The sequence below is a fragment of the Gorilla gorilla genome, chromosome 18 (genome assembly GCF_029281585.2).
Source record: "Gorilla gorilla gorilla isolate KB3781 chromosome 18, NHGRI_mGorGor1-v2.1_pri, whole genome shotgun sequence".
In the NCBI taxonomy this organism is placed as follows: domain Eukaryota; kingdom Metazoa; phylum Chordata; class Mammalia; order Primates; family Hominidae; genus Gorilla; species Gorilla gorilla.
Window position 1 is genome coordinate 36,438,728 of NC_073242.2, and position 23,674 is coordinate 36,462,401.

The following is a 23,674-nucleotide window of genomic DNA, read 5'->3' on the forward strand; positions in this document are numbered from 1 at the left end:
TCAGTCTGGTGGCAGGCCATGTTAGAGGATATAAAAGAGATTGCTGAGCAAATGGGATTGGAAGGAGTAGCACATGAAAAGCTCAAAGGCTGTAGGTGGAGGCTGAGTTTGTTGGGACATGGTAAATTGTGGGAAGGGCTTAGTTGTTTGAACTGGACACTCAGGGGAGAGGTGTGCTTCATGGGGTCTGTGAAGTGGTGTTGAGCAGGATGAGCCTTGTGTACAATAAGGCCTTCTCTGTTTTTAGCAGGCGAAGTGGTCAGCATCGGGCAGTTAGCCTCACTGGCACAACGTCCAGTGGCTAATGCAGGGGGAAGCAAACCTCTCACCTTCCAAATCCAGGGCAACAAGCTGACTTTGACTGGTGCCCAGGTGCGCCAGCTTGCTGTGGGGCAGCCCCGCCCGCTGCAAAGTAGGTAAAACCCACCCCCTGTCCTGCCTTTTTCCTCCTCTTCCCTGTCTCTTTGTTTTTGTGACTTTTTTGAATGTCAGCCTTTATGTTTCTTTCCCAAGCTTTTGGTGGGTGGGGCCAACAGGCATGGTTGGAGGGATCTTGGATAAAGATAGGGAAGAGGTCATTCTAGTGAATGTATTCCCTCTCTGTTCTTTTCTTCTCTTCTTGCCTTGCCTCTGCCCTCCTCAGGCTGATAGCTGCTTCTCTCTCTCTTTCTCTCTTCCCTTAACCCAGGGAATGTGGTGCACCTCGTGTCAGCAGGGGGGCAGCACCATCTCATCAGCCAGCCTGCCCATGTGGCCCTCATCCAGGCCGTGGCCCCGACCCCTGGCCCTACCCCTGTCTCTGTGCTGCCTTCTTCGACCCCCAGCACCACCCCTGCCCCTACTGGCCTCAGCCTTCCGCTTGCTGCTAACCAGGGTGAGGCTCCTGGCCTTCCTACTTAGCCCTTGCTGGCCTTGGTCCTTCCAGGCATGCGCTGGGCTACTGTCTGTCCAGCCTTCCCTCAGTGTTGTTTTCCCTTGCGAATATCTATGATACCTGTCTGCCACCTTCTCCTGCCCCTGGACTTCTTCCATTCTTTGGGTCTTTTGTTTCTTTTCTACCTTCCTCTCAGTGTAGCTTCCTCTTGCAGTGCCACCAACCATGGTGAATAATACAGGCGTGGTGAAGATTGTAGTGAGACAAGCCCCTCGGGATGGACTGACTCCTGTTCCTCCATTGGCCCCAGCACCCCGGCCTCCGAGCTCTGGGCTTCCAGCTGTGTTGAATCCACGCCCCACGTTAACCCCTGGCCGGCTACCCACACCTACTCTGGGTACTGCTCGAGCCCCCATGCCCACACCCACTCTGGTGAGGCCTCTTCTCAAGCTGGTCCACAGTCCTTCACCTGAAGTCAGTGGTGAGTCCAGGTGGCTGAGGCCAGAAATCCTTGCCAGGAATGGAGACGAGATGGGGTCGCCTCAAGGTTTCTTAGTTTTAGTACAGGTTTTTTCATATCAGCGTACTGCCTTGATTTGTAGTGGGCCCCAGAACTGGGCTGCCTGAGCCCTGACCTAATTTCAAGATATATTTGCTGGAATCTTGGAGGGGAAGAAAATCTAAAGTTGTCAGATTACTTGGATGTTTGACTTCATGTTGTGGGAGTGAATGCCTTCTGGGAAATGGGAAGCTTGGGGGTATGGGAAAGGTGGGACAGGGAGTAGAAAGGGTCAGGAAAAGAATTCTGGGGCTAACTCATCCTCTCTCTCCACAGCTTCAGCCCCCGGAGCTGCCCCCTTGACCATCTCTTCTCCTCTCCACGTGCCATCCTCACTCCCTGGGCCAGCCTCTTCTCCAATGCCAATTCCCAACTCCTCTCCCCTTGCTAGTCCTGTGTCCTCTACAGTCTCAGTTCCATTGTCATCTTCACTCCCCATCTCTGTCCCCACCACACTTCCTGCCCCAGCCTCGGCTCCACTCACCATCCCCATCTCAGCCCCCTTGCCTGTTTCCGCTTCGGGCCCAGCTCTGTTGACCAGTGTGACTCCACCATTGGCACCTGTTGTCCCAGCGGCTCCTGGACCTCCCTCCTTGGCACCATCTGGTGCTTCCCCGTCAGCATCAGCCTTGACTCTAGGTTTGGCCACAGCTCCATCCCTGTCTTCATCTCAGACGCCTGGTCACCCTCTGTTGTTGGCTCCCACCTCTTCACATGTTCCAGGGTTGAACTCAACCGTGGCCCCAGCATGCTCACCTGTCCTGGTGCCAGCTTCGGCTCTGGCCAGTCCTTTTCCGTCAGCACCAAATCCAGCTCCAGCTCAGGCTTCCCTTCTGGCTCCAGCATCTTCTGCATCTCAGGCTCTAGCCACCCCTCTGGCTCCTATGGCGGCTCCACAGACAGCAATTCTGGCTCCTTCTCCAGCTCCTCCTCTGGCTCCTCTTCCGGTCCTGGCACCATCGCCAGGTGCTGCTCCTGTCCTGGCTTCATCACAGACTCCGGTTCCAGTTATGGCTCCATCGTCTACTCCAGGAACCTCTTTAGCCTCAGCTTCACCGGTACCAGCTCCAACCCCTGTGTTGGCTCCATCATCAACTCAAACTATGCTACCAGCCCCGGTTCCGTCACCTCTCCCGAGCCCGGCTTCTACGCAGACACTGGCCCTAGCCCCAGCTTTAGCACCCACTCTTGGAGGCTCATCTCCATCTCAGACACTCTCTTTGGGAACGGGGAACCCCCAGGGACCCTTTCCAACTCAGACATTGTCATTAACTCCAGCATCATCCCTGGTACCAACTCCAGCCCAGACACTGTCTTTGGCACCAGGACCACCACTGGGTCCAACTCAGACGCTGTCTCTGGCTCCAGCACCCCCTCTGGCTCCAGCTTCTCCAGTGGGCCCAGCCCCAGCTCACACGCTGACTTTGGCTCCAGCATCGTCATCTGCTTCACTCCTGGCCCCAGCTTCAGTGCAGACACTGACCTTGAGCCCTGCCCCAGTTCCTACCCTGGGCCCGGCCGCAGCTCAGACCTTGGCGCTGGCCCCAGCCTCCACACAGTCCCCAGCTTCCCAGGCATCTTCCCTTGTGGTTTCGGCATCTGGTGCCGCTCCCTTGCCTGTCACCATGGTATCCCGGCTGCCTGTTTCCAAGGACGAGCCTGACACACTGACATTGCGCTCTGGTCCCCCCAGCCCTCCCTCCACTGCTACCTCGTTTGGTGGCCCCCGGCCTCGACGCCAGCCCCCCCCACCACCTCGTTCCCCTTTTTATCTGGTAAGTTTTACTTCCTCAAGAGGGAACAGGAAGTTGAGTTTCTTTGGAGTGTTGGTAGGGTGGATGGAACAGTGATGTCACATTTAACCTGGTGAATTACAAAGCTTAATGTTATGGACCAAGTACTTGAGTGACATTTGGACAAGTCCCTTCTCTTCCCTGGGCGTGTACCTCATGATCCGCCTGCCTCGGCCTCCTGAAGTGTTAGGATTACAGGGGTGAGCCACCGCGCCCGGCCTCTTTTCCCGTTTTTTAACCCGCACGGTAATAAATGGGCAGTAAAAGGAACTCTTCTCTGTCCCTTTTATGATTTCTGGTAGCTGTTTCTTTCCTGTACTGTGTATATAGGCCCATGTCTGTGTAGTACTTGAGTTAAACTCACAGTTCAGCTTAAGTAAACCAGAACTAAGGAGAAGGAAGGTCCAGTGGGTCCCTCCAGGCCCTCTGGCTTTTCCCCACTGTAATCAGAACTGCTGCTTAGTCTTTGCTTCATGCCTACTCCCCCACCTTCCACCAGTGCCATTGACTCCACCTTTGGTTTTTACCTGACCAGCCGCTAGGTTGGTCCTGGCTGGTTGGAGTAGAGAGTAGAGGGATTGCTCTGCAAGTAGATAATAGCCTCTTGCCACTTGGTTTTTTTGGTAACAGTTTGTGCTATAAATCATATACCATTCAATTTACCCATTTAAACTGTACAATAGTTTTTTTTTTTTTTAAATACAGATGGGGGTCTCCCACTCTTGACCAGGCTGGTCTCGAATTCCTGGCCTCAAGTGATCCTCCCATCTCGGCCTCCCAAAATGCTGGGATTATAGGTGTGAGCCACCATGCCTGGCCCTAAACTGTACAATAGGTTTTTAATATATTTATAGGGTTGTACAATCATCAACACAATCAACTTAGAACCTTTCCGTGGCCCCAAAAAGAAACGCTGCACCTGTTAGCCAGCATTCCCCAATCCCTCCGTCCCTCCTAGTCTTGAATGACTACCATCCTACTTCTTTATTTCTCTAGTTTTGCCTATGGAGTCATAATGTATAATGTGTGGTCCATTGTGACTGGCATCTTCTACTTAGATTAATGTTCTTTGAATTTTATTGTGTTATAGCATATATCAGTACTTCATTTGTTTTTATGTTGAATAATAATGTATGAAAACCACATTTTATCCTTGAGTTGATGGAAACGTGTGTTACTTCTGCTTTATGGCTGTTATGAACAATGCTGCTGTGAACATTTCATGTACAAGTTTTTGTATGGACAGGTGTTTTCAGTTTCTGTTAGATACATACTGAGGAGAAGAATTGCTGGGTTATATTGTAACTAGGTTTTAACTGTTTAAGGAACTGCCAGACTTTTCCAAAGTGGCTGCAGCATTTGACATTACCACCAGCAGTCTGTGAGGATTCCAGTTTCTCCACATTTGAGCCAATACTTTTTTTTTTTTTTTTTTTTTTTTTTGAGAAGGAGTCTTGCTCTGTTACCCAGGCTGGAGTGCATTGGCACGGTCTTGGCTCACTGCAACCTCTGTCTCCTGGGTTTAAGTGACCCCACCTCAACCTCCCTCGTAGCTGGGATTACAGGCATGTGGCACCATGCCTACCTAATTTTTTTGTATTCTTATTATTTTATTTTATTTTTGAGACAGAATCTTGCTCTGTTGCCCAGGCTGGAGTAAAGTGGCACCATCCCGGCTCACTGCAACCTCCACTTCCCAGGCTCAAACGATTTTCCTGTGTCATCCTCCCGAGTAGCTGGGACTACAGGCATGGCGTCACCACGCCTGGCTAATTTTTGTATTTTTAGTAGAGATGGGGTTTCACCATGTTGGCCGGGCTGGTCTCGAACTCCTGACTTCAGGTGATCCGCCTGCCTTGGCCTCCCAAAGTGCTGGGATTATAGACATGAGCCACTGCACCTGGCCAGATTTTTTTTGTATTTTTAGTAGAGATGGGGTTTACCATGTTTGCCATGCTGGTTTCGAATTCCACACCTCAAGTGATCTGCCCGCCTCAGCCTCCCAAAGTGCTAGGATTACAGGTGTGAGCCACCATGCCTTGCACATCATCACTTTGATTATAGCCATCCTGCTGGGTGTGAACTAGTAGTTCATTGTGATTTTGATTTGAATTTCCCTGTTGGCTAATGTTGAGCTTTATTTCACGTGGTTGAAATACCATGCTGGCCATTTGTGTATCTTTGAAGAACTATCTGTTCAGATCCTCTGCCCTTTTAAAATGGGTTGTCTTTTTATTATTGAGTTGTAAGAGTTCTTTATATATTCTGATTACAGATCCTTTTTCAGACGTATGGTTTACAAATAGTCTTTTTTTTGAGACAGTGTCTCAGTTTGTCACTCAGGCTAGAGTGCAGTGGCACAGTCTCCGCCCATTGCAGCCTCCTGGGCTTAAGTGAACCTCCCATCTCAGCCCTCCGAGTAGCTGGGACTGTAGGCTTGTGCCACCATGCCAGGCTACTTGTTTGTTTCTTTTTTTGAGACGGAGACTCACTCTGTCACCAGGCTGCAGTGCAGTGGTGTGATCTCAGCTCACTGCAACCTCCGCCTCCCAGGTTCAAGCGATTCTCCTGCTCAGCCTCCCAAGTAGCTGGGACTACAGGCTTGCACCACCACGCCCAGCTAACTTTTTTGTAATTTTAATAGAGATAGGGTTTCATCATGTTGGCCGGGATGGTCTTGATCTCTTGAGCTCATGATCTGCCCACCTCAGCCTCCCAAAGTGCTGGGATTACAGGTGTGAGCCACCGCGCCTGGCCCTTGTTTGTATTTTTTGTAGAGATGCAGTTTTGCCATGTTGCCCAAACTGGTCTTGAATAGGAGGCTCAAACCATCCACCTAGGCCTCCCAAAGTGCTGGGATTATAGGCTTGAGCCACTGCTCCTGGCCAGATTTTCTCTTTTTGCTACTATTGGGAGCTAGCCTCAAAAGGAACTAGCTCTTTGAGTTTATTGGTTTTTCCGTCTGCTGGGACACCTTTTTTCCCCTCACATAGAGCACTTCAAGCCAAGAGGTGAAACTTGGTAGCAGTCAGGAAGGAGATTTGGAACACTCCTCTTTTCACAACTATCTCTTGGGGTCTAGTCTCCCTCATTTGTTCATTTTGTTAACAGATAAATGTATTGAGAGCTTAATTGTGCTAGTTACTGAGTGATTATAGTGAGCAAGGCACAGTTCATGTTGTATGGGGCCTACCGTGTAGTGGATAGATATTAGTTAAATAATCATACAGATGTGTAACTACAAGCATAATAAGTGATACAAAGAAGTTTTTCAGACTGTGAAACTGGAAGCACAAAGATGGGAAAGGATTGGGTCAAAGTCATCCAGGTGTCCTCACTGCCGGGTTGCCCATTTTCTGTCTCAGAGTAATGAGACTCGGATGTCTGGTTAGCTGTTCCCATTCCACCCCATTCCAGTCTGGCCCTTGGCAAAAACCTGGTCTGGATTTGATTGGCGCCTCTGTATCCTGGTCAGTGATTTGAAGAAGGCTATAGTCCTGGAGTTGAGTGTTACGTAGGAAAATACCCACAAATCGTCCATTCTATAAACTTGTTGGAATTGTAGATCTTAATTTTGAATATTCAGTCATTCTGCTTTGGTAGCAACAAGGAAAGATCAGTTTTCTCTAGGAGAGAAGTTATTTAACATTGTGGAAAGAATAGTTCTCATTGATAACTTGGAAAACTACAAAAAGCATAGTGTATTTTTGGATCCCATGGTTTCTATATATTTATTTCCATCTGGGAAGAACAGTCAGGTTTTGATGTGGACTCTGAGGGTGCTGATTACTTCCTCTGTTTTTCTCTCACCCCCAGGACTCCCTGGAGGAAAAGCGGAAGCGGCAGCGGTCTGAACGCCTGGAACGGATTTTCCAACTTAGTGAGGCTCATGGGGCCCTGGCACCTGTGTATGGGACTGAAGTCCTGGATTTCTGTACCCTGCCCCAACCTGTTGCCAGCCCCATCGGCCCTCGTTCTCCTGGCCCCAGCCACCCCACCTTTTGGACTTATACAGAGGCTGCCCACCGGGCTGTACTGTTTCCCCAGCAGCGACTAGACCAGCTGTCAGAAATCATTGAGAGGTTGGCAGGGCTAAGTGCTAATGGGGAGTGGGTCTTGGGGCCTCAGAGTGGATGTAGTGCTTAGGGCTGGTGAAGGTGTTAACTTCTGGGGCATTTCAGAGTCCCATCTTTTACACTGCCTGCTTCTTCCTTTCACAGGTTCATCTTTGTCATGCCTCCTGTGGAGGCACCTCCCCCTTCCCTGCATGCCTGCCACCCACCTCCTTGGCTGGCCCCACGTCAGGCAGCCTTCCAGGAGCAATTGGCCTCTGAGCTCTGGCCCCGGGCTCGTCCTTTGCACCGTATTGTGTGTAACATGCGCACCCAGTTCCCTGACTTGAGACTCATCCAGTATGATTGCGGTGAGTTGGCCAGTGTAGGACCCTTGACTTCTCTTCTTTTCTTAGTATTAAGACTGTTGTATCAGAGGGATGCTGCACTTAAGTTCTCTTGCGATTTCTGTAAAGCTTTAGATGGTTTTTTAGGTTATGCTTATGGGCAAGATAGAGAAATGTAAGCCTTGTTAGATTCTTGACATTCATAAATATGACTTTCTTCTTTTTTTTTATTTTGAGACAAAGTCTTGCTCAGTCGCCCAGGCTGGAGTGCAGTGGTGCAGTCTCAGCTCACTGCAGCCTCCCAGGTTCAAGTGGTTGTCCCACCTCAGCCTCCAGAATAGCTGTGATTACAGACATACGCCACCATGCCTGGCTAATTTTTGTATTTTTAGTAGAGATGGGATTTCGCCATGTTGGCCAGGTTGGTCTCGAACTCCTGACCTCAAGCGATCCTCCCGCCTCAGCCTCCAAAGTGCTGGGATCACAGGCATGAGCCACCATGCCCGGCCATGAATTTGACTTTCATGAAAGTTGAAAATGTGCTGCTAACTCCTTCATTCAGTGATCATTTTGTGAACATGTTACATTTTGCTAATCATTTGGGATACAATAGCAAGTAAGACAGTGCAGCATAGAGTTTTTATTTAGCTGTATGGGAAAAGATGTCTGGTGGTACAAGACTGCACAGTAAGTAAGCAGTAAATTTTGGTCTTGGAAAAGACAGGGACCTTTTTGTGTTGACTAGAATTATTTGGCGGTAACAGAAAACCAACTAACAGTCGCTTAAACCACAAGAGCATTTATTGTTTTCTTAATGAGCCAATCTGAGAATAGTGGTGTGTAGCTGTTTCAGTAGCTTAATGATATTTTCAGGGACCAGGACCTTTTCTTCCTTCTTTCTTTCTTTTTTTTTTTTTTTTTTCAGATAGAGTCTCACTCTGTCACCCAGGCTGGAGTGCAGTGGCTCGATCTCGGCTCACTGCAACTTCCGCCTCCTGGGTTCAAGCGATTCTCCTGCTTCAGCCTCCTGAGTAGCTGGGATTACAGGTGCACACCACCACACCCGGCTAATTTTTGTATTTTTAGTAGACACGGGGTTTCACCATGTTGGTCAGGCTGGTCTCGATCTCCTGACCTCGTGATCTGCCCACCTTGGCCTCCCAAAGTGCTGGGATTACAGGTGTGAACCACTGCGCCCAGCTTTTTTTTTTTTTTTCTGAGATGGAGTTTCGCTCTGTTTCAAGGTATTCTCCTGCCTCAGCCTCCCGAGTAGCTGGGATTACAGGTGCCCACCACAACGCCTGGGTGATTTTTTTTGTATTTTTGGTAGAGACAGGGTTTCACCATGTTGGCCAGGCTGGTCTCGAACTCCTGACCTCGTGATCCCCTTGCCTCGGCCTTCCAAAGTGCTGGCATTACATGCGTGAGCCACTGCACCCAGCCTTAAGGGACCAGGACTTTTTCTACCCTGCTGTACCATCTTTAGCTTTTTATCTTTTTATTCTCATGCTTTTGTTTCTTCATGATGTTAGGATGGCTGCCATAACTCCAGGGTATACACCAATCCTCTAAACAAGAAACAAGGGGTTGAGACAAAACACTCTGAGAAGGTTTTCTGGGAACAAAAGACCTCCAAGCTGACTTTGCTTCATAACTCATTGGCTCAAACTGAGCTATATGCCCATACTTAGAGCAATCACTGACAAAGGGGAATAGCAAAAAGGACCTCTGGCTTATTTAGATCAACTTGATTTATTTTCTGGGGTTGGGTTGGGGCCTTCTTCACCTGGGAGCAAGGAACCTCTGCCAGCTGTCCAGGGTTAATCAGGTTCTTTTGCCCAAGAATGGCTGTTGGGTAAGTGACTAGTTCCACAGCCCTGCACAGACATTTGTATAGTAACATGTTTCGAGATTTTTTAAATTTCCTAGAATATAAGAAAATCAAAATTTTTATTAATATGTGTTCAATAAATGTTTTAGTAAAAAAAAAGTGTTTTTTTGTTACATTTGAAACTATTCAGAGTAGATGAACTGAAAGTCTTGGTTAAAAGTGTTCAAGGCCGGGTGTGGTGACTCATACTTGTAATCCCAGCACTTGGGTAGGCTGAGGTGGGCAGCTCACTTGAGGCAAGTAAAGACCAGCCCAGGCAACACGGCGAAACCCTGTCTCCTCAAAAATTGAAAAATTAGTGGATATAGTGGTGCACACCTGTAGTCCCAGCTACTCAGATGGCTGGATTGCAGGAGCCTGGGAGGTTGAGGCTGCAGTCAGCTGTGATCATGCCACTGCACTCTAGCCTGGGTGACAGGGTGAGACCTTGTCTCAAAAATAAAATAAGGCTGGGCCTGGTGGCTCATGTCTGTAATCCCAGCACTTTGAGAGGCTGAGGTGAGTGGATCACTTGAGTTCACGAATTGGAGACCAGCCTGGGCAACATGGTGAAACCCTGTCTCTACAAAAAATACAAAAATTAGCCAGGCGTGGTGACATACGCCTGTAGTCCAAGCTACTTGGGAGGCTGAGGTGGGAGGATGGCTTGAGCCCGGGAGGCAGAGGTTGCAGTGAGCTGAGATCGCACCACTGCACTCCAGCCTGGTAATAGAGCCAGACCTTGTCTCAAAAAATGAAATAATAAAGTGTTCAGGCTGGGCACGGTGGCTCACGCCTGTAATCCCAGCACTTTGGGAGGCTGAGGCAGGTGGATCACCTGAGGTCTGGAGTTGGAGACCAGCCTGACCAACATGGAGAAACCCTGTCTCTACTAAAAATACAAAATTATCCGGATGTGGTGGCACATGCCTGTAATCCCAGCCACTCGGGAAGCTGAGGCAGGAAAATTGCTTGAATCCAGGAGGTGGAGGTTGCCGTGAGCTGAGATTCCACCACTGCACTCCAGCCTGGGCAACAAGAGCAAAACTCTGTCTCAAAAAAAAAAAAAAGGAAAAGGAAAAAAATAAAAGTTCAAACTGTGTTACCAGAAATGTTGAAGTTATTTCTGTGTTTGATGGAAGGTTGAACTAGATAACCTTCTAAGAGCCTTTACTGTTCTGATCTGTGACCTTAAATCCCTGTCTGTAAGCTGTGACCATGGATTTGTTGGTATCTATCCTGTGAATCTGTTCTGGATTTCAGGTGGTATGACTGTTGTAATACTTAAGGATCTCTTGCTCATAAAGCATTGGGGATTCTGTTTTTCCCTGGATGTTATGTATTCCCCTACTCTTTTAGACTCAAAGAAGTTAGATTCTAGGCCGGAGCAGACCGAAGAGGTGAAGCCCTTAAAGGAAGAACTTGTATGGAGTTAAATATAGATAGATATTTTTCGTGACAGGGTCTCGCTTTGTTGCCCAGGCTGAAGTGCAATGGTGGGATCTCAGCTCACTGCAACCTCTGCCTCCTGGGTTCAAGCCCGAGTTCTCATGCCTCAGCCTCCTGAGTAGCTGGGATTACAGTCACCTGCCACCAAGCCCAGCTAATTTTTGTGTTTTTAGTAGAGACAGGGTCTCATCATGTTGGCCAGGCTGGTCTTGAACTCCCGACTTAAAGTGATCCACCTGCCTCAGCTTCTCAGAGTGCAGGGACTACAGGTGTGAGCCACCATGCCCTGCCGTAGTTAAACATTTTTGATCCGCTAGGCTAATTGAAACTTTGGCTTAAAAGCATTGATTATCTTTCAACCCCAGCCTTGCATTGCTAAGCATTCTACCCATTGCAGCTTGTAGCTAGCTCCCTGTATCCCTTCATATCTCTTTAGGAAAGTTGCAGACGTTGGCAGTGCTGTTGCGGCAGCTCAAGGCAGAGGGCCACCGAGTGCTCATCTTCACCCAGATGACCCGAATGCTGGATGTATTGGAGCAGTTTCTCACCTACCATGGCCATCTCTACCTGCGCCTGGATGGATCTACTAGAGTTGAACAGAGACAGGTAACCCAGGTTTCTGCAGCTCTTAGAGGCTCACCTCCGCTTCTCTCTCCTTTTCCCAGGATTTGGGCTTCCAGACGGGGTGCCACTAAGCCTTAGACCTGTTTTGGGGGATAAGTCTCCCAGTATCATCTTTTTTTCCCTTTCCTTCTAGGCCTTGATGGAACGGTTCAATGCAGACAAACGCATATTCTGCTTCATCCTTTCAACTCGGAGTGGGGGTGTGGGCGTGAACCTGACAGGAGCAGACACTGTTGTTTTTTATGACAGCGACTGGAATCCCACCATGGATGCTCAGGCCCAGGACCGCTGTCACCGAATTGGCCAGACCCGGGATGTCCACATATATAGGTATTGCCTAGTCTTCCCTCACCTTACTTCCCGTTTACTGATGGGGTTTCCTGGATATATTTGGCTGCTTACACACGGCCTTCATCACCCCCTAGGCTTATCAGTGAACGGACAGTGGAGGAGAACATCCTAAAAAAGGCAAATCAGAAGAGAATGTTGGGGGACATGGCCATTGAGGGAGGCAACTTCACCACAGCCTATTTCAAACAGGTACTAAGTAAGATCTTTCAGCCTATGCAGGAGAAAACTGCTGCGCCTTCAGGAGTTCCTCCTGTTTATTAAAGAAGACTGCTTTGGACTTTGGGAGGCTGAGGCAGGCGGATCCCTTGAGGCCAGGAGTTGGAGACCAGGCTGGCCAACATGATGAAACCCTGTCTCTACTAAAAATAACAAAAATTAGCCAGGCATGGTGGTGGGCGCCTGTAATCCCAGCTGCTTGGAAGGCTGAGGCAGGAGAATCACTTGAACCTAAGAGGCGGAGGTTGCAGTGAGTTGAGATGGCGCCATTGCACTTTAGCCTGGGTGACAAGAGCAAAACCGTCCCAAAAAAGAAAAAAAAAGGACTGCTTTGGCCTTCACAGACCTGCGTCTTCAACCAGTGGTACCCCTGACAGTTCCAAGAACCATCAGCCTTACAGCTTAGACCTAAGACTAGCATTCTGTTGACTCTGACAGTTCCCTCTGTTCTATCCGATAGCAGACCATCCGAGAGCTGTTTGATATGCCCCTGGAGGAACCTTCTAGCTCATCCGTGCCCTCTGCCCCTGAAGAGGAGGAAGAGACTGTGGCCAGCAAGCAGACTCATATTCTGGAGCAGGTAAAAAAAGAGTGGGCAGTTCATAAAGTTGAGCTAATTCTTACAGAATATCTTGTCTTTTGTTAGTCTGTTGAGCTTGTCCAGGGGAAAGAGATGTTTCTTCTGCTTCCCAGATTACAGTCAGCCTTTGATAGTTGTAAGCACATTGCTTATTGGTTCACATGATTAAGTAGGAAAAAAAAACAGGATTTTGGAGTCTTTAGTTTTAGGTTTGAATTCCAATAATGCTTCTTAATTGTGTTAAGACAAGTTATAATCGTCACTCTTCTGAACCTCATTTTCTATTAAAAGTAATGTGGGGAGGGCATGATGGGTAGCTCATGCCTGTAATCCCAGCCCTTTGGGAGGCTGAGGCTCCCAGCTGGAGAGCTCTGAAAACACACAAATGCTCAGACCCAACACCCCAAAATTATGATAGATTTTGAGACAGGGTCAAGGAATAAATCTTTTAAGAACCTTTCCAAATGTGATTTTATTATGTGTAAGTATTTGAAACAGCGTTTCACATTAAGTACAAAGCATTTCTTATATCTACCTCACCATCTAATCCTCAAAATTATTTCCTTTTCATTAGTATTTCCACTTAAGAGAAGTGTTTAAGTTGGTGCAAAAATAATTGCAGTTTTTGACATTACTTTTTTTTTTTTTTTTTTTTTGGAGACGGAGTCACGGAGTCTCGCTCTTTCGCCCAGGCTAGAGTGCAGTGGCGCGATCTCGGCTCACTACAGCCTCCACCTCCCGGGTTCAAGTGATTCTCCTGCCTCAGCCTCCTGTGTAGCTGGGATTACAGGCGTGTGCCACCACGCTCAGCTAATTTTTGTATTTTTAGCAGAGATGGGGTTTCACCATGTTGGTCAGGCTGGTCTCGAACTCCTGACCTCATGATCTGCCCGCCTTGGCCTCCCAAAGTGCTGCAATTATAGGATTGAGCCACTGCGCCCGGGTGAATTGTGCATTTTTATTCACATCTTTCTGTGGTGGCTTTTTTTTTTTTTTTTTTTGAGAGCTGAGGCTGACTTTAAAGGAAGGGAAGTACAGTGAGCAATCTCAAAAATACTCATTTTTCCCTAGTGGGAGTCCTGGTAAAATCCATTCCATCCTTTGTGGACCACTGAGTTGTTGTGGTAACTCTGGAGGCCTAGGAGGTTGTTGAGTTCTGTTGCAAACCTAGTTTGGTGTACGCTTGGTCTAAAGTTCTTGCCTGAATCAAATCACAGGATGTAAAGTACTTGAAGTCTCACGTTTTCTTTTTCTTTTATACACCCTGGTAGGCATTGTGTCGGGCAGAAGATGAAGAGGATATCCGTGCAGCCACCCAGGCCAAGGCTGAACAGGTGGCTGAGCTTGCAGAATTTAATGAGAACGATGGGTTTCCTGCTGGTGAGGGAGAGGAAGCTGGCCGGCCTGGGGCTGAGGATGAGGAGATGTCCCGGGCTGAGCAGGAAATTGCTGCCCTCGTAGAACAGGTCAGTGTTGGACCCACTAGTTCTTGACTTTACTGCTTCCCCTGGGCTTGTGACCCTCCTTTTGTCTTCCCTGGTGGGAATAAATAAGGGTGGTGGGGCCCTGGGTACCGGGTACCAGGTTCCTAAGTTTATCACCACCGCTCCTCCTTGCAGCTGACCCCCATTGAGCGCTATGCCATGAAATTCCTGGAGGCCTCACTGGAGGAGGTGAGCCGAGAGGAGCTCAAACAGGCAGAAGTGAGTATTTCCAGGGGTGGGGCTGGCAGTTGGAAGCTGCTAATTTCTTTTTCTTTTCTCTTTTTTTTTGAGACAGTCTCGCTCTGTCGCCCAGGCTGGAGTGCAGTGGCACAATCTCGGGTCACTGCAGTCTCCGCCTCCCGGGTTCAAGCAGTTCTCCTGCGACAGCCTCCTGAGAAGCTGGGATTACAGGCGTGCACCACCACGCCCGGCTAATTTTTGTATTTTTAGTAGAGACGGGGGTTTCACCATGTTGGCCAGGCTGGTCTTGAACTCCTGACCTCAGGTGACCTGCTGGCCTTAACTTCCCCAAGTGCTGGAATTACAGGCATGAGCCACCGCGCCTGACCCGGAAGCTGCTAATTTCTACTCACTCTCTACTCTGCTTGCCTCCTCCTGACCACTTTTGGGCCCTGTCGTTGTAGGAGCAAGTGGAAGCTGCCCGCAAAGACCTGGACCAAGCCAAGGAGGAGGTGTTCCGCCTACCCCAAGAGGAGGAGGAGGGGCCGGGGGCTGGGGATGAGAGTTCTTGTGGGACTGGTGGAGGCACCCACCGGCGCAGTAAAAAGGCCAAAGCCCCTGAGAGGCCAGGGACTCGTGTCAGTGAGCGTCTTCGTGGAGCCCGGGCTGAGACTCAAGGGGCAAACCACACTCCTGTCATATCCGCCCATCAAACTCGCAGCACCACCACACCACCCCGCTGCAGTCCTGCCAGGGAGCGAGTTCCCAGGCCAGCACCTAGGCCTCGACCCACTCCAGCTTCAGCTCCGGCTGCAATTCCTGCCCTTGTTCCTGTCCCAGTTTCTGCCCCAGTACCCATTTCAGCCCCAAATCCAATAACCATTCTCCCTGTCCATATCTTGCCTTCTCCTCCCCCTCCTTCACAGATTCCTCCTTGTTCTCCTGCCTGCACCCCTCCTCCTGCCTGTACCCCTCCACCAGCTCATACACCGCCTCCAGCCCAAACCTGTCTTGTAACTCCTTCCTCTCCTCTCTTGCTTGGTCCACCTTCTGTGCCCATCTCTGCCTCAGTCACTAATCTCCCCTTGGGCTTGAGGCCTGAGGCAGAGCTATGTGCCCAGGCATTGGCATCTCCAGAGTCCCTGGAGCTGGCTTCTGTGGCCAGTTCAGAAACCTCCTCACTTACTCTTGTGCCCCCTAAAGATGTGTTGCCAGTTGCTGTGGAGATCCTGCCTGTGTCAGAGAAGAATCTTTCTCTCACCCCTTCTGCACCCAGCCTGACCTTGGAGGCTGGCAGCATCCCCAGTGGTCAAGAGCAGGAGGCACCAGATTCTGCTGAGGGGACCACCCTTACAGTGCTGCCTGAAGGTGAGGAGTTGCCCCTGTGTGTGAGTGAGAGCAATGGCCTGGAGCTCCCACCCTCAGCAGCATCTGATGAGCCACTTCAGGAGCCATTGGAGGCTGACAGGACCTCGGAAGAGCTGGCAGAGGCCAAGACCCCAACCTCCAGCCCAGAGAAGCCACAGGAACTCGTTACAGCTGAGGTTGCAGCTCCATCCACCTCATCTTCAGTCACTTCCTCTCCTGAGGGTCCTTCACCTGCCCGACCTCCTCGGCGTCGCACCAGTGCTGATGTGGAAATCAGGGGTCAAGGGACTGGTCGGCCAGGACAACCACCAGGCCCCAAAGTGCTTCGAAAGCTGCCAGGACGGCTGGTAACTGTGGTAGAGGAAAAGGAACTGGTGCGGCGGCGGCGGCAGCAGCGGGGAGCTGCCAGCACCCTAGTGCCTGGGGTCTCTGAGACTAGTGCCAGCCCAGGAAGCCCGTCTGTCCGCAGCATGTCAGGGCCAGAATCCTCCCCTCCCATTGGTGGGCCCTGTGAAGCTGCTCCTTCATCCTCACTGCCCACTCCACCCCAGCAGCCCTTCATTGCTCGCCGTCACATTGAGCTGGGGGTGACTGGTGGTGGCAGCCCCGAGAATGGAGACGGAGCACTGCTCGCCATCACCCCCCCTGCTGTGAAACGTCGGAGGGGGAGGCCCCCCAAGAAGAACAGGTCTCCAGCAGATGCTGGGAGAGGTGTGGATGAGGCACCCTCATCCACCTTGAAGGGAAAAACCAACGGGGCTGACCCAGTCCCTGGGCCTGAGACCCTAATTGTTGCAGATCCTGTCCTGGAACCACAGCTTATTCCTGGGCCCCAGCCTCTTGGACCCCAGCCAGTTCACAGACCCAATCCCCTCCTGTCACCTGTGGAGAAAAGAAGGCGAGGGCGACCCCCTAAAGCACGAGATTTGCCCATCCCTGGGACCATTTCCTCTGCAGGGGATGGCAACTCCGAAAGTCGGACACAGCCACCCCCACACCCATCACCCCTAACCCCACTCCCACCACTGCTAGTTTGTCCCACTGCTACTGTTGCCAACACTGTCACCACTGTCACCATTTCAACGTCCCCACCCAAACGGAAGAGGGGCCGACCTCCCAAGAATCCTCCATCACCTCGGCCCAGCCAGCTCCCTGTCTTGGACCGTGACAGCACTTCTGTTCTCGAGAGCTGTGGATTGGGGAGGCGACGGCAACCCCAGGGCCAAGGGGAGAGTGAGGGTAGTTCCTCTGATGAGGATGGAAGCCGCCCCCTCACCCGCCTGGCCCGCCTTCGGCTTGAAGCAGAAGGAATTCGAGGACGGAAGAGTGGAGGGTCCATGGTGGTGGCTGTAATTCAGGATGACCTGGACTTAGCAGATAGCGGGCCAGGCGGGTTGGAATTGACACCTCCTGTGGTCTCACTAACCCCAAAACTGCGCTCGACCCGGCTGCGTCCAGGGTCTCTAGTCCCCCCACTAGAGACTGAGAAGTTGCCTCGCAAACGAGCAGGGGCCCCAGTTGGTGGGAGTCCTGGGCTGGCAAAGCGGGGCCGCCTACAGCCCCCAAGTCCCCTGGGGCCTGAGGGTTCAGTAGAGGAGTCTGAGGCTGAAGCCTCAGGTGAGGAGGAGGAAGGGGATGGGACCCCACGCCGACGTCCTGGCCCCCGCCGGCTTGTTGGGACCACCAACCAAGGGGACCAGCGCATCCTGCGCAGCAGCGCCCCTCCCTCCCTGGCTGGCCCTGCTGTTAGTCACAGAGGCCGCAAGGCCAAGACGTGAGTGGGCTGCCCCTCCACCTAGGCTTTCCACCGTGGCCGCTCCCTCCATGACCAGGCCTGACTCTGTTAACCACTACTTGAAGTCTTGAGGGGGAAAGCCTCCAGGGAGACATAGGGGCCTTCTCCCTTCTTCCCACCAAAGTAGGGGGTAGGCAACTGGTTGTCATGGAAATGGGGATCATCACAGTCCCCTTCCCCTTCACCCCACGTGGCTGGGCAGTGTTAAGGGTGGCAAGATAGTCTCTGTCCCCACCCCCTTGTACTTGATTCCCCAGCTGTCTTTCACACAGCCCCCCACCCTTAGGGGAAGGGGGAGGGGCTTCTCTACAATGAGGTTTTTTTCTTTTTTTTTTTTTTAAGAAGAAAAAATAATAAACTTAGTTTCTGTACGAGCATCCGCGTAAGGAGGCTTCTGATTTTCTGGTCTGGTGGAGGGTTGGGTGGGAACTTGGGCATCGTTTTTCTCCTCCCTCTTGTTCTTGCAAAGATCCTAGCACCTGATCTCTAGCCCAGGACTGTATGTCCCAGGCAGAAATCTACCCAAGAAGAGGGAAGATTGGTGAATTTGATGTGGTAGGGTGCCTTTCCCTAGTCAGTTTGAAGTCACAGATATCCTTTTCCTCTCATTTCTTTTCCCTTGGTTCCTAGACGTTCCTCGGAGCTCTTTGATGCCTCAGACCTTTCCCTTTTATCCCTCTTGCTCAGGTGCTTCCTTTCACAACTTTTTCCAGAGGGCAGGCGTCCTAGCTCCAGTTGCTCCATCCCTTGGGCCCTCCCCTGCTCTTCATCTAGCCAAACTGGTTTGAGTCAGCCACACCCCTTCCCAGCTCCCTGGGCTCTTCACGTGGTGGCTGGCCACTCAACCCCACCCCTGGGCTTGCCTTGGAGCCCTGAGTCAGCTCCATCACCACCCAAGCCAAACCAAAGCTGAGGCAGGAGCCGAAACTCAGAATCCCTCAAGGCCTATAGCCAGGTAAGAGCCCTGTTCATTTTTACATTCTCTGTTCACTCCCTGGGCCCTCCTTGTGTCCTCCTGTTGACTCTATGCTTACCTCATCTGAATTATTTCTTTGTATCTACTTCCCTGCAGTGTCTTGGCACACATCATTCTTTGCTCTCTACTTGTCTCGCCCCTTTCACCTTTCCTATCCTTTGTTACTTGGGTTCAGGAAGCCAAGGTGGTTTCATTTTGTCTGGGTTGTAGGGGAATGGTTGGAGATAAGGGTAGAAAGGTGGTTTGATGCCAGGGCCTAGAGGACCTGAGAAGTAGGGAGACAAGAAATGATTAAGTAGGGCATCATTTTGCAGGTTTCTGTGTGGTAATGAGGTCATTTAGACTCAGTGTACTAGTCTGATTGTGTTGTGTGGCCTGGGTTAAATTGGAGAGAGGAGGTGGCAGGGAGGCAGCATAGCAGAGGAAGCCCTGACTTAGGGAAGTAAAGTCTTTCTGATGTTTGGTTTTAGTGGTAAAAAAGGGCTTACTTGGGTACATTTTCCTTACTTTTCTCCATTCCCATAACTGTTTTCGTGTAAAATGGCTGCTTTGCTTGAAATGGGGTGCAGTACCTAGGGTCCTGCTCTCTGACATCTATAATACTCAGGGGGGCAGCCTCTTGGGAATTTGGGGGAATTGTAGAGTCCTTTGAAATACAGATTAAAATAACAGATTCATAGCAGCTTTCAAGAGTTTGTATTTCTCCTCCTCCTCGGTGTGCACCTGTCATTTGGCTTCTTCCCACTTGTTGAAACACTAAATAATACAGATAATGCCTTGTCTACACTGGCTTGCTTTCAAAGACTCAGAACCTCAAGCTCAGGTAAAAGGATTCCAGCCACACATTTCCTCTCCTGCTCTGTGAGTCACTAGAGGAATTCCCCAGTAAGGCAACATTCCTGAGTGCCAGGCTAGGCCATGAGAACAGAATGCTCTGAGAGGGGTGGAGTCTGAGCAAGCAAGGCCAAGGGCTCTGTTGTTGGGCTCACAAGTACCTTGACTATATCGCCCACAGGTGATGGAGGACGAGGAGAAGGCAGTGGAGATCTTGGGCAACACGGGAGCTGCTCATCCTCCATCCCCCATCCGCTGCTGCTGGCTCCGCCTCCGCTGCTTGGCAGCTACTAGCATTATCTGTGGCTGCTCTTGCCTGGGAGTCATGGCTCTGGTGTTTGCCATCAAGGTGAGGAGTGCAATTCCCATGGGAATGGGGGTGGGTATAAGGCAATGGTTTCATGTATCTGATCTATCTACATTGACCAGTCACTGAATACCTATCAGTGCTCTGGGCCTAGTGCCAGAAACAAGAATAAGACAGGGTTCCTTGTCGTCAGAGGACCCATAATCTAATGAAAGAGGTGACAGTGAAAATGGGTAATTAATAGAATGCAGTTCATCAGTACCGTAATATAGGAAGCACAGGACAGTGTGGGAGCCAGGGAAGATCTATGTATGTAATTATATATGTGTATATGGTAGAATAGGTGACTGGAAAGGCATCCTAGGAGAGGTGACAGGATTAATCTTAAAGGGTGAGTGAGTAAGTGTGGAAGGGCATTCCAGATAAAAGGAGCAGTGTGTACAAAGGCCTGTGGAGCATGACTGGACCAGTGAGGAATAGTGAGAGATGAAGCTAGAGGACCCAGATTCCCGAGGGCCTCCAGTTCTGTGCTTAAGAGTTTTGACTTTATCTTGAAAGTACTGGGGAGGCATTGAATGGCTCCTGCAGGGGAAAGTGACGTGGTCAGATTTGAGTTTTAGAAAGATCCACTCTGAAGGCCTACATCGAGGGTGAATTGGAGGGGGCAAGGCTGGAGGCCGCTGAACGGTGATGAGCGCAATCTCTAGGAGTCTGAAAGACACTATTGGGTTTTTGAGAGGGCTTCACTATTTCAAAAAGCCTATTAGAAACAGCACATGTCCGCCGGGCGTGGTGACTTAGGCCTGTAATCCCAGCACTTTGGGAGGCCGAGGTGGGCAGATCACGAGGTTAGGAGATCGAGACCATCTAGGCCAACATGGTGAAACCCCGTCTCTACTAAAAATACAAATATTAGCTGGGCGTGATGGTGCGTGCCTGTAATCCCAGCTACTGGGGAGGCTGAGGCAGGATCATTGCTTGAACCACGGAGTCGGAGGTTGCATTGAGCCGAGATCATGCCACTGCACTCCAGCCTGGTGACAAAGCAAGACTCTGTCTCAAAAAAAAAACCAAAACAAACAAACAAAAAACAGCACATGTCCTTTAGGAAAGGCTACACAGGCTAACTTAAACTTCATGCTGGAATCTTCTCAACCCTAGACATATTTTAACAGTCAGAAACTGTAAGAACTCCCGGGTTCCATTAGGGCAAAATCCTAAAAAGGGCCCTTAATGATGACAAAGAGGCTGGGCGCAGTGGCTCACGCCTGTAATCCCAGCACTTTGGGAGGCCGAGGTGGGCAGATCACTTGAGGTCAGGAGTTCGAGACCAGCCTGACCAACATGGTGAAACTCCGTCTCTACTAAAAATACAAAATTAGCTGGGCGTGGTGGCACGTACCTGTTATCCCATCTATTCGGGAGGCTGAGACACGAGAATTGCTTGAACCTGGGAGGAGGAGGTTGCAGTGAGATTGCACCACGCACTCCAGCCTGGGTGACAGGAGTGAAACTGTCTCAAAAAAAGAAAAAAAAAAAAAGATGGAAAAGATGAGGCCCATTGGGCTATGAGAATGAGGTGGTGTTTGGGCATGAGTGAAGTACTCTAGGCTCAATGTTTCTTGCCAATAGTTACAAATTCTGAATCAATCTTGGATAGTTGGAAAGAATGGGGAATAACAGAATTGGAAAGTACTTTCCCATAGGCGATCTTGTGAGCTATGGCCACCCTGAGAAGTAGGCAGGGCCCAGAGATGGGTACCTTATTTTGCAGATGAGAGGTTAGAATCAGAAACTGGAAAGGGAGGTAGAGGGTTTGGATGTGAGATTTTGATCCGTGGCAGGGAAGGGGGAGTGGAGTGGGGAAATGGGCACCTTGGGGCAGAAGCAGGGGGAGAACCTAACCAAGAACCTGCCCCCACAGGCGGAAGAGCGGCATAAAGCAGGCCGGTCCGAGGAGGCAGTGCGCTGGGGGGCCCGGGCCCGGAAACTCATCCTGGCCAGCTTTGCTGTCTGGCTTGCTGTCCTCATTCTGGGTCCCCTGCTGCTGTGGTTGCTCTCCTACGCCATCGCTCAGGCTGAGTGACCCTGGATGGCCTCTGCTGAGAGCCAGCCGAGACCTCCTGGATCCTGCAATGCGGCATTGCTAAGGTCCTGTGACAGCAGTGGTTGGAAGGATCCTGGTTGGAAGGATGGGGACTCTCTCAAGGGGCTTTGGAAGAGCTCTTCTAGCCCTTTATAAAAGGAGGGCAGCAGCTGAGACTGATGAGAGGAGGGCAGCCTGCTCTGTTCTTTCAGGGCCCCCCACCCCCATCTCCCCTACCCTAGCCCACCCTAGGGCCTCTACCCAGTGGGAGGGGTTGAAGACCAGGCCTGGTTTTATTAGAATTCATTTTGTAATAAAAGCCTTTTTTAGTGGTGAAATACTCCTGTCTAATTGTTCTCCTCCTGCTTTCCCTTGGGCCCTTGGTGAGAGCCAGACTGGACATCTGACTGATAGCAGAAGCCAGCATCCACCTCATCCAGGAGCTCCAAGAGAAGGAAACAATTTTTATTTTCTTCTTCTGGAAGTTTCCCTTCTTGGAAAGACCCCAGCTTCTCCCTTGTACATCCACAGAGACTCTGAGGCCAAGAGTAGTAGCAGCTGCTACTATTTATTACTTACTATATTCCGGGCTGTGTTCTAAGCACTTTATATTTCTTAACTTCCTCCAGTTTTCAGTCACTCAGTAGGTGTCTGTACTATCATATCCATCATATGAATATATCACATATGATAGGTACCAACTATCTGAGTGAAAACTGGAAGAAGTGTTCTAAAATGACAGTGTTCTCGTTTTATACTTGAAGAAACAAACAGATTTGCACAAGGTCCTCAGCTACTAAATGGTAGAGCTGAGACTGAACCCAGACAGTTTGGTTCCAGAGCTGAGAGAGGAGTGAAAGAGTTGGGTAACAGCAACAACCATCCTGTACGTGGAGATTTGAGTGATTAAAATGGATTTTCATATCTTTTATCTTGGACCTCATAATATTTCAAATTTTTTTTAAAATTATGAAGTATACATATAGGAAAATACCCAAAACAAGTATACAGTTCATTAACACAAAGCAAACGTGAATAACCACATTCAGTAAAGAAATTGGAACACTGTCAACACTTCAAAGCCTCCTTTATACTCCTCCCAATCACTGCTACTTCCTTTCTTCCCACAGGTAACCACCATTCTGACTTCTAGCAGTGTCGTTTAATTTTGTCTGCATTTGAACTTTATATAAATGGAATCATGTATTCTTTTCATGTTAACATTGTGAGGTTCGTCAATATTTGGAATAGGTGTAGTTTTCATTGCTATGTAGTATTCAGTCATATGAATGTATCACAATTTGTCCATTTACTGTTGGTGGACTTTGGGATGTTTGCAGTTTGGGGTTATTATGAGTCATGCCTTTTGGAGTACGTCTGTCCTGGCAAGCACCTTAACCATAATTCAGAGTCCAGAAGAGCACCTAAAGGAACTGGAGGTGTTGCACACTGAAGAGAGACTAGAGGGGAAGGAGAGGCACATGATGGCTGTCCTCAGTGTTCCCAAATGCTCCTGGAAGAAGGAAGAGAATAGATTGGTGGTCTCAGAAGTTAGAATTGAAACAGTGGGTAGAAGATAAATATACAGGGCAGTGTTCTCAACATAGCTTCACAGTGGAACCACCTGGGAGCTTTAAAAAGTAGTTAGGCCTGGGCTTTATCCAGACTACATTCTGACTTAATCGGTGTGAGGTACAGCCTCGGCATCAGGATTTCTCAGTTTCCCAATTAATTCTAGTACACATAGTTTGAGAACTACTGCTCTATAGATAAGATTTTATTGTATTCACTCTGCAATTTCTAAATCAGGAAAAAAGGGTAACACATTTTAGAAAGCGTTTTTGTTTTTTTGTTTGTTTGTTTTGAGAAGGAGTCTCGCTCTGTTGCCCAGGCTGGAGTGCAGTGGCACAATCTCGGCTCACTGCAAGC

General features: G+C 49.7%; 2 protein-coding genes across 9 annotated transcripts in view; both read left to right on the forward strand.

Annotated features, from left to right (window-relative positions):
* SRCAP (Snf2 related CREBBP activator protein) overlaps positions 1-17,919 on the forward strand; it is a 41,507-nt gene extending 23,588 nt beyond the window's left edge. For 4 of the 8 annotated variants that reach the window (XM_031002631.3, XM_063700156.1, XM_031002632.3 and 1 more), the window contains 13 exons: positions 248-412; positions 689-874; positions 1,089-1,355; positions 1,710-3,208; positions 7,043-7,308; positions 7,447-7,649; positions 11,381-11,550; positions 11,702-11,898; positions 11,994-12,108; positions 12,596-12,715; positions 13,987-14,181; positions 14,335-14,418; positions 14,844-17,919. In XM_031002631.3, coding sequence (XP_030858491.1) covers positions 248-412; positions 689-874; positions 1,089-1,355; positions 1,710-3,208; positions 7,043-7,308; positions 7,447-7,649; positions 11,381-11,550; positions 11,702-11,898; positions 11,994-12,108; positions 12,596-12,715; positions 13,987-14,181; positions 14,335-14,418; positions 14,844-17,525 — 6,149 coding nt within the window. In that variant the 3' untranslated portion in view covers positions 17,526-17,919. The remainder of the gene's footprint in view (positions 1-247; positions 413-688; positions 875-1,088; positions 1,356-1,709; positions 3,209-7,042; positions 7,309-7,446; positions 7,650-11,380; positions 11,551-11,701; positions 11,899-11,993; positions 12,109-12,595; positions 12,716-13,986; positions 14,182-14,334; positions 14,419-14,843) is intronic. The other 4 variants (XM_063700155.1, XM_063700157.1, XM_055365925.2 and 1 more) reach the window with 1 other exon arrangement.
* Positions 17,920-18,030: 111 nt separating this feature from the next.
* Positions 18,031-22,083, forward strand: TMEM265 (transmembrane protein 265). Its single transcript, XM_004057515.5, has 3 exons — positions 18,031-18,497; positions 19,534-19,701; positions 21,584-22,083. Exons 2-3 carry the CDS (start codon positions 19,537-19,539, stop codon positions 21,743-21,745), a joined length of 327 nt encoding a protein of 108 aa, XP_004057563.1. The 5' UTR covers positions 18,031-18,497; positions 19,534-19,536; the 3' UTR covers positions 21,746-22,083.
* Positions 22,084-23,674: the final 1,591 nt, after the last annotated feature.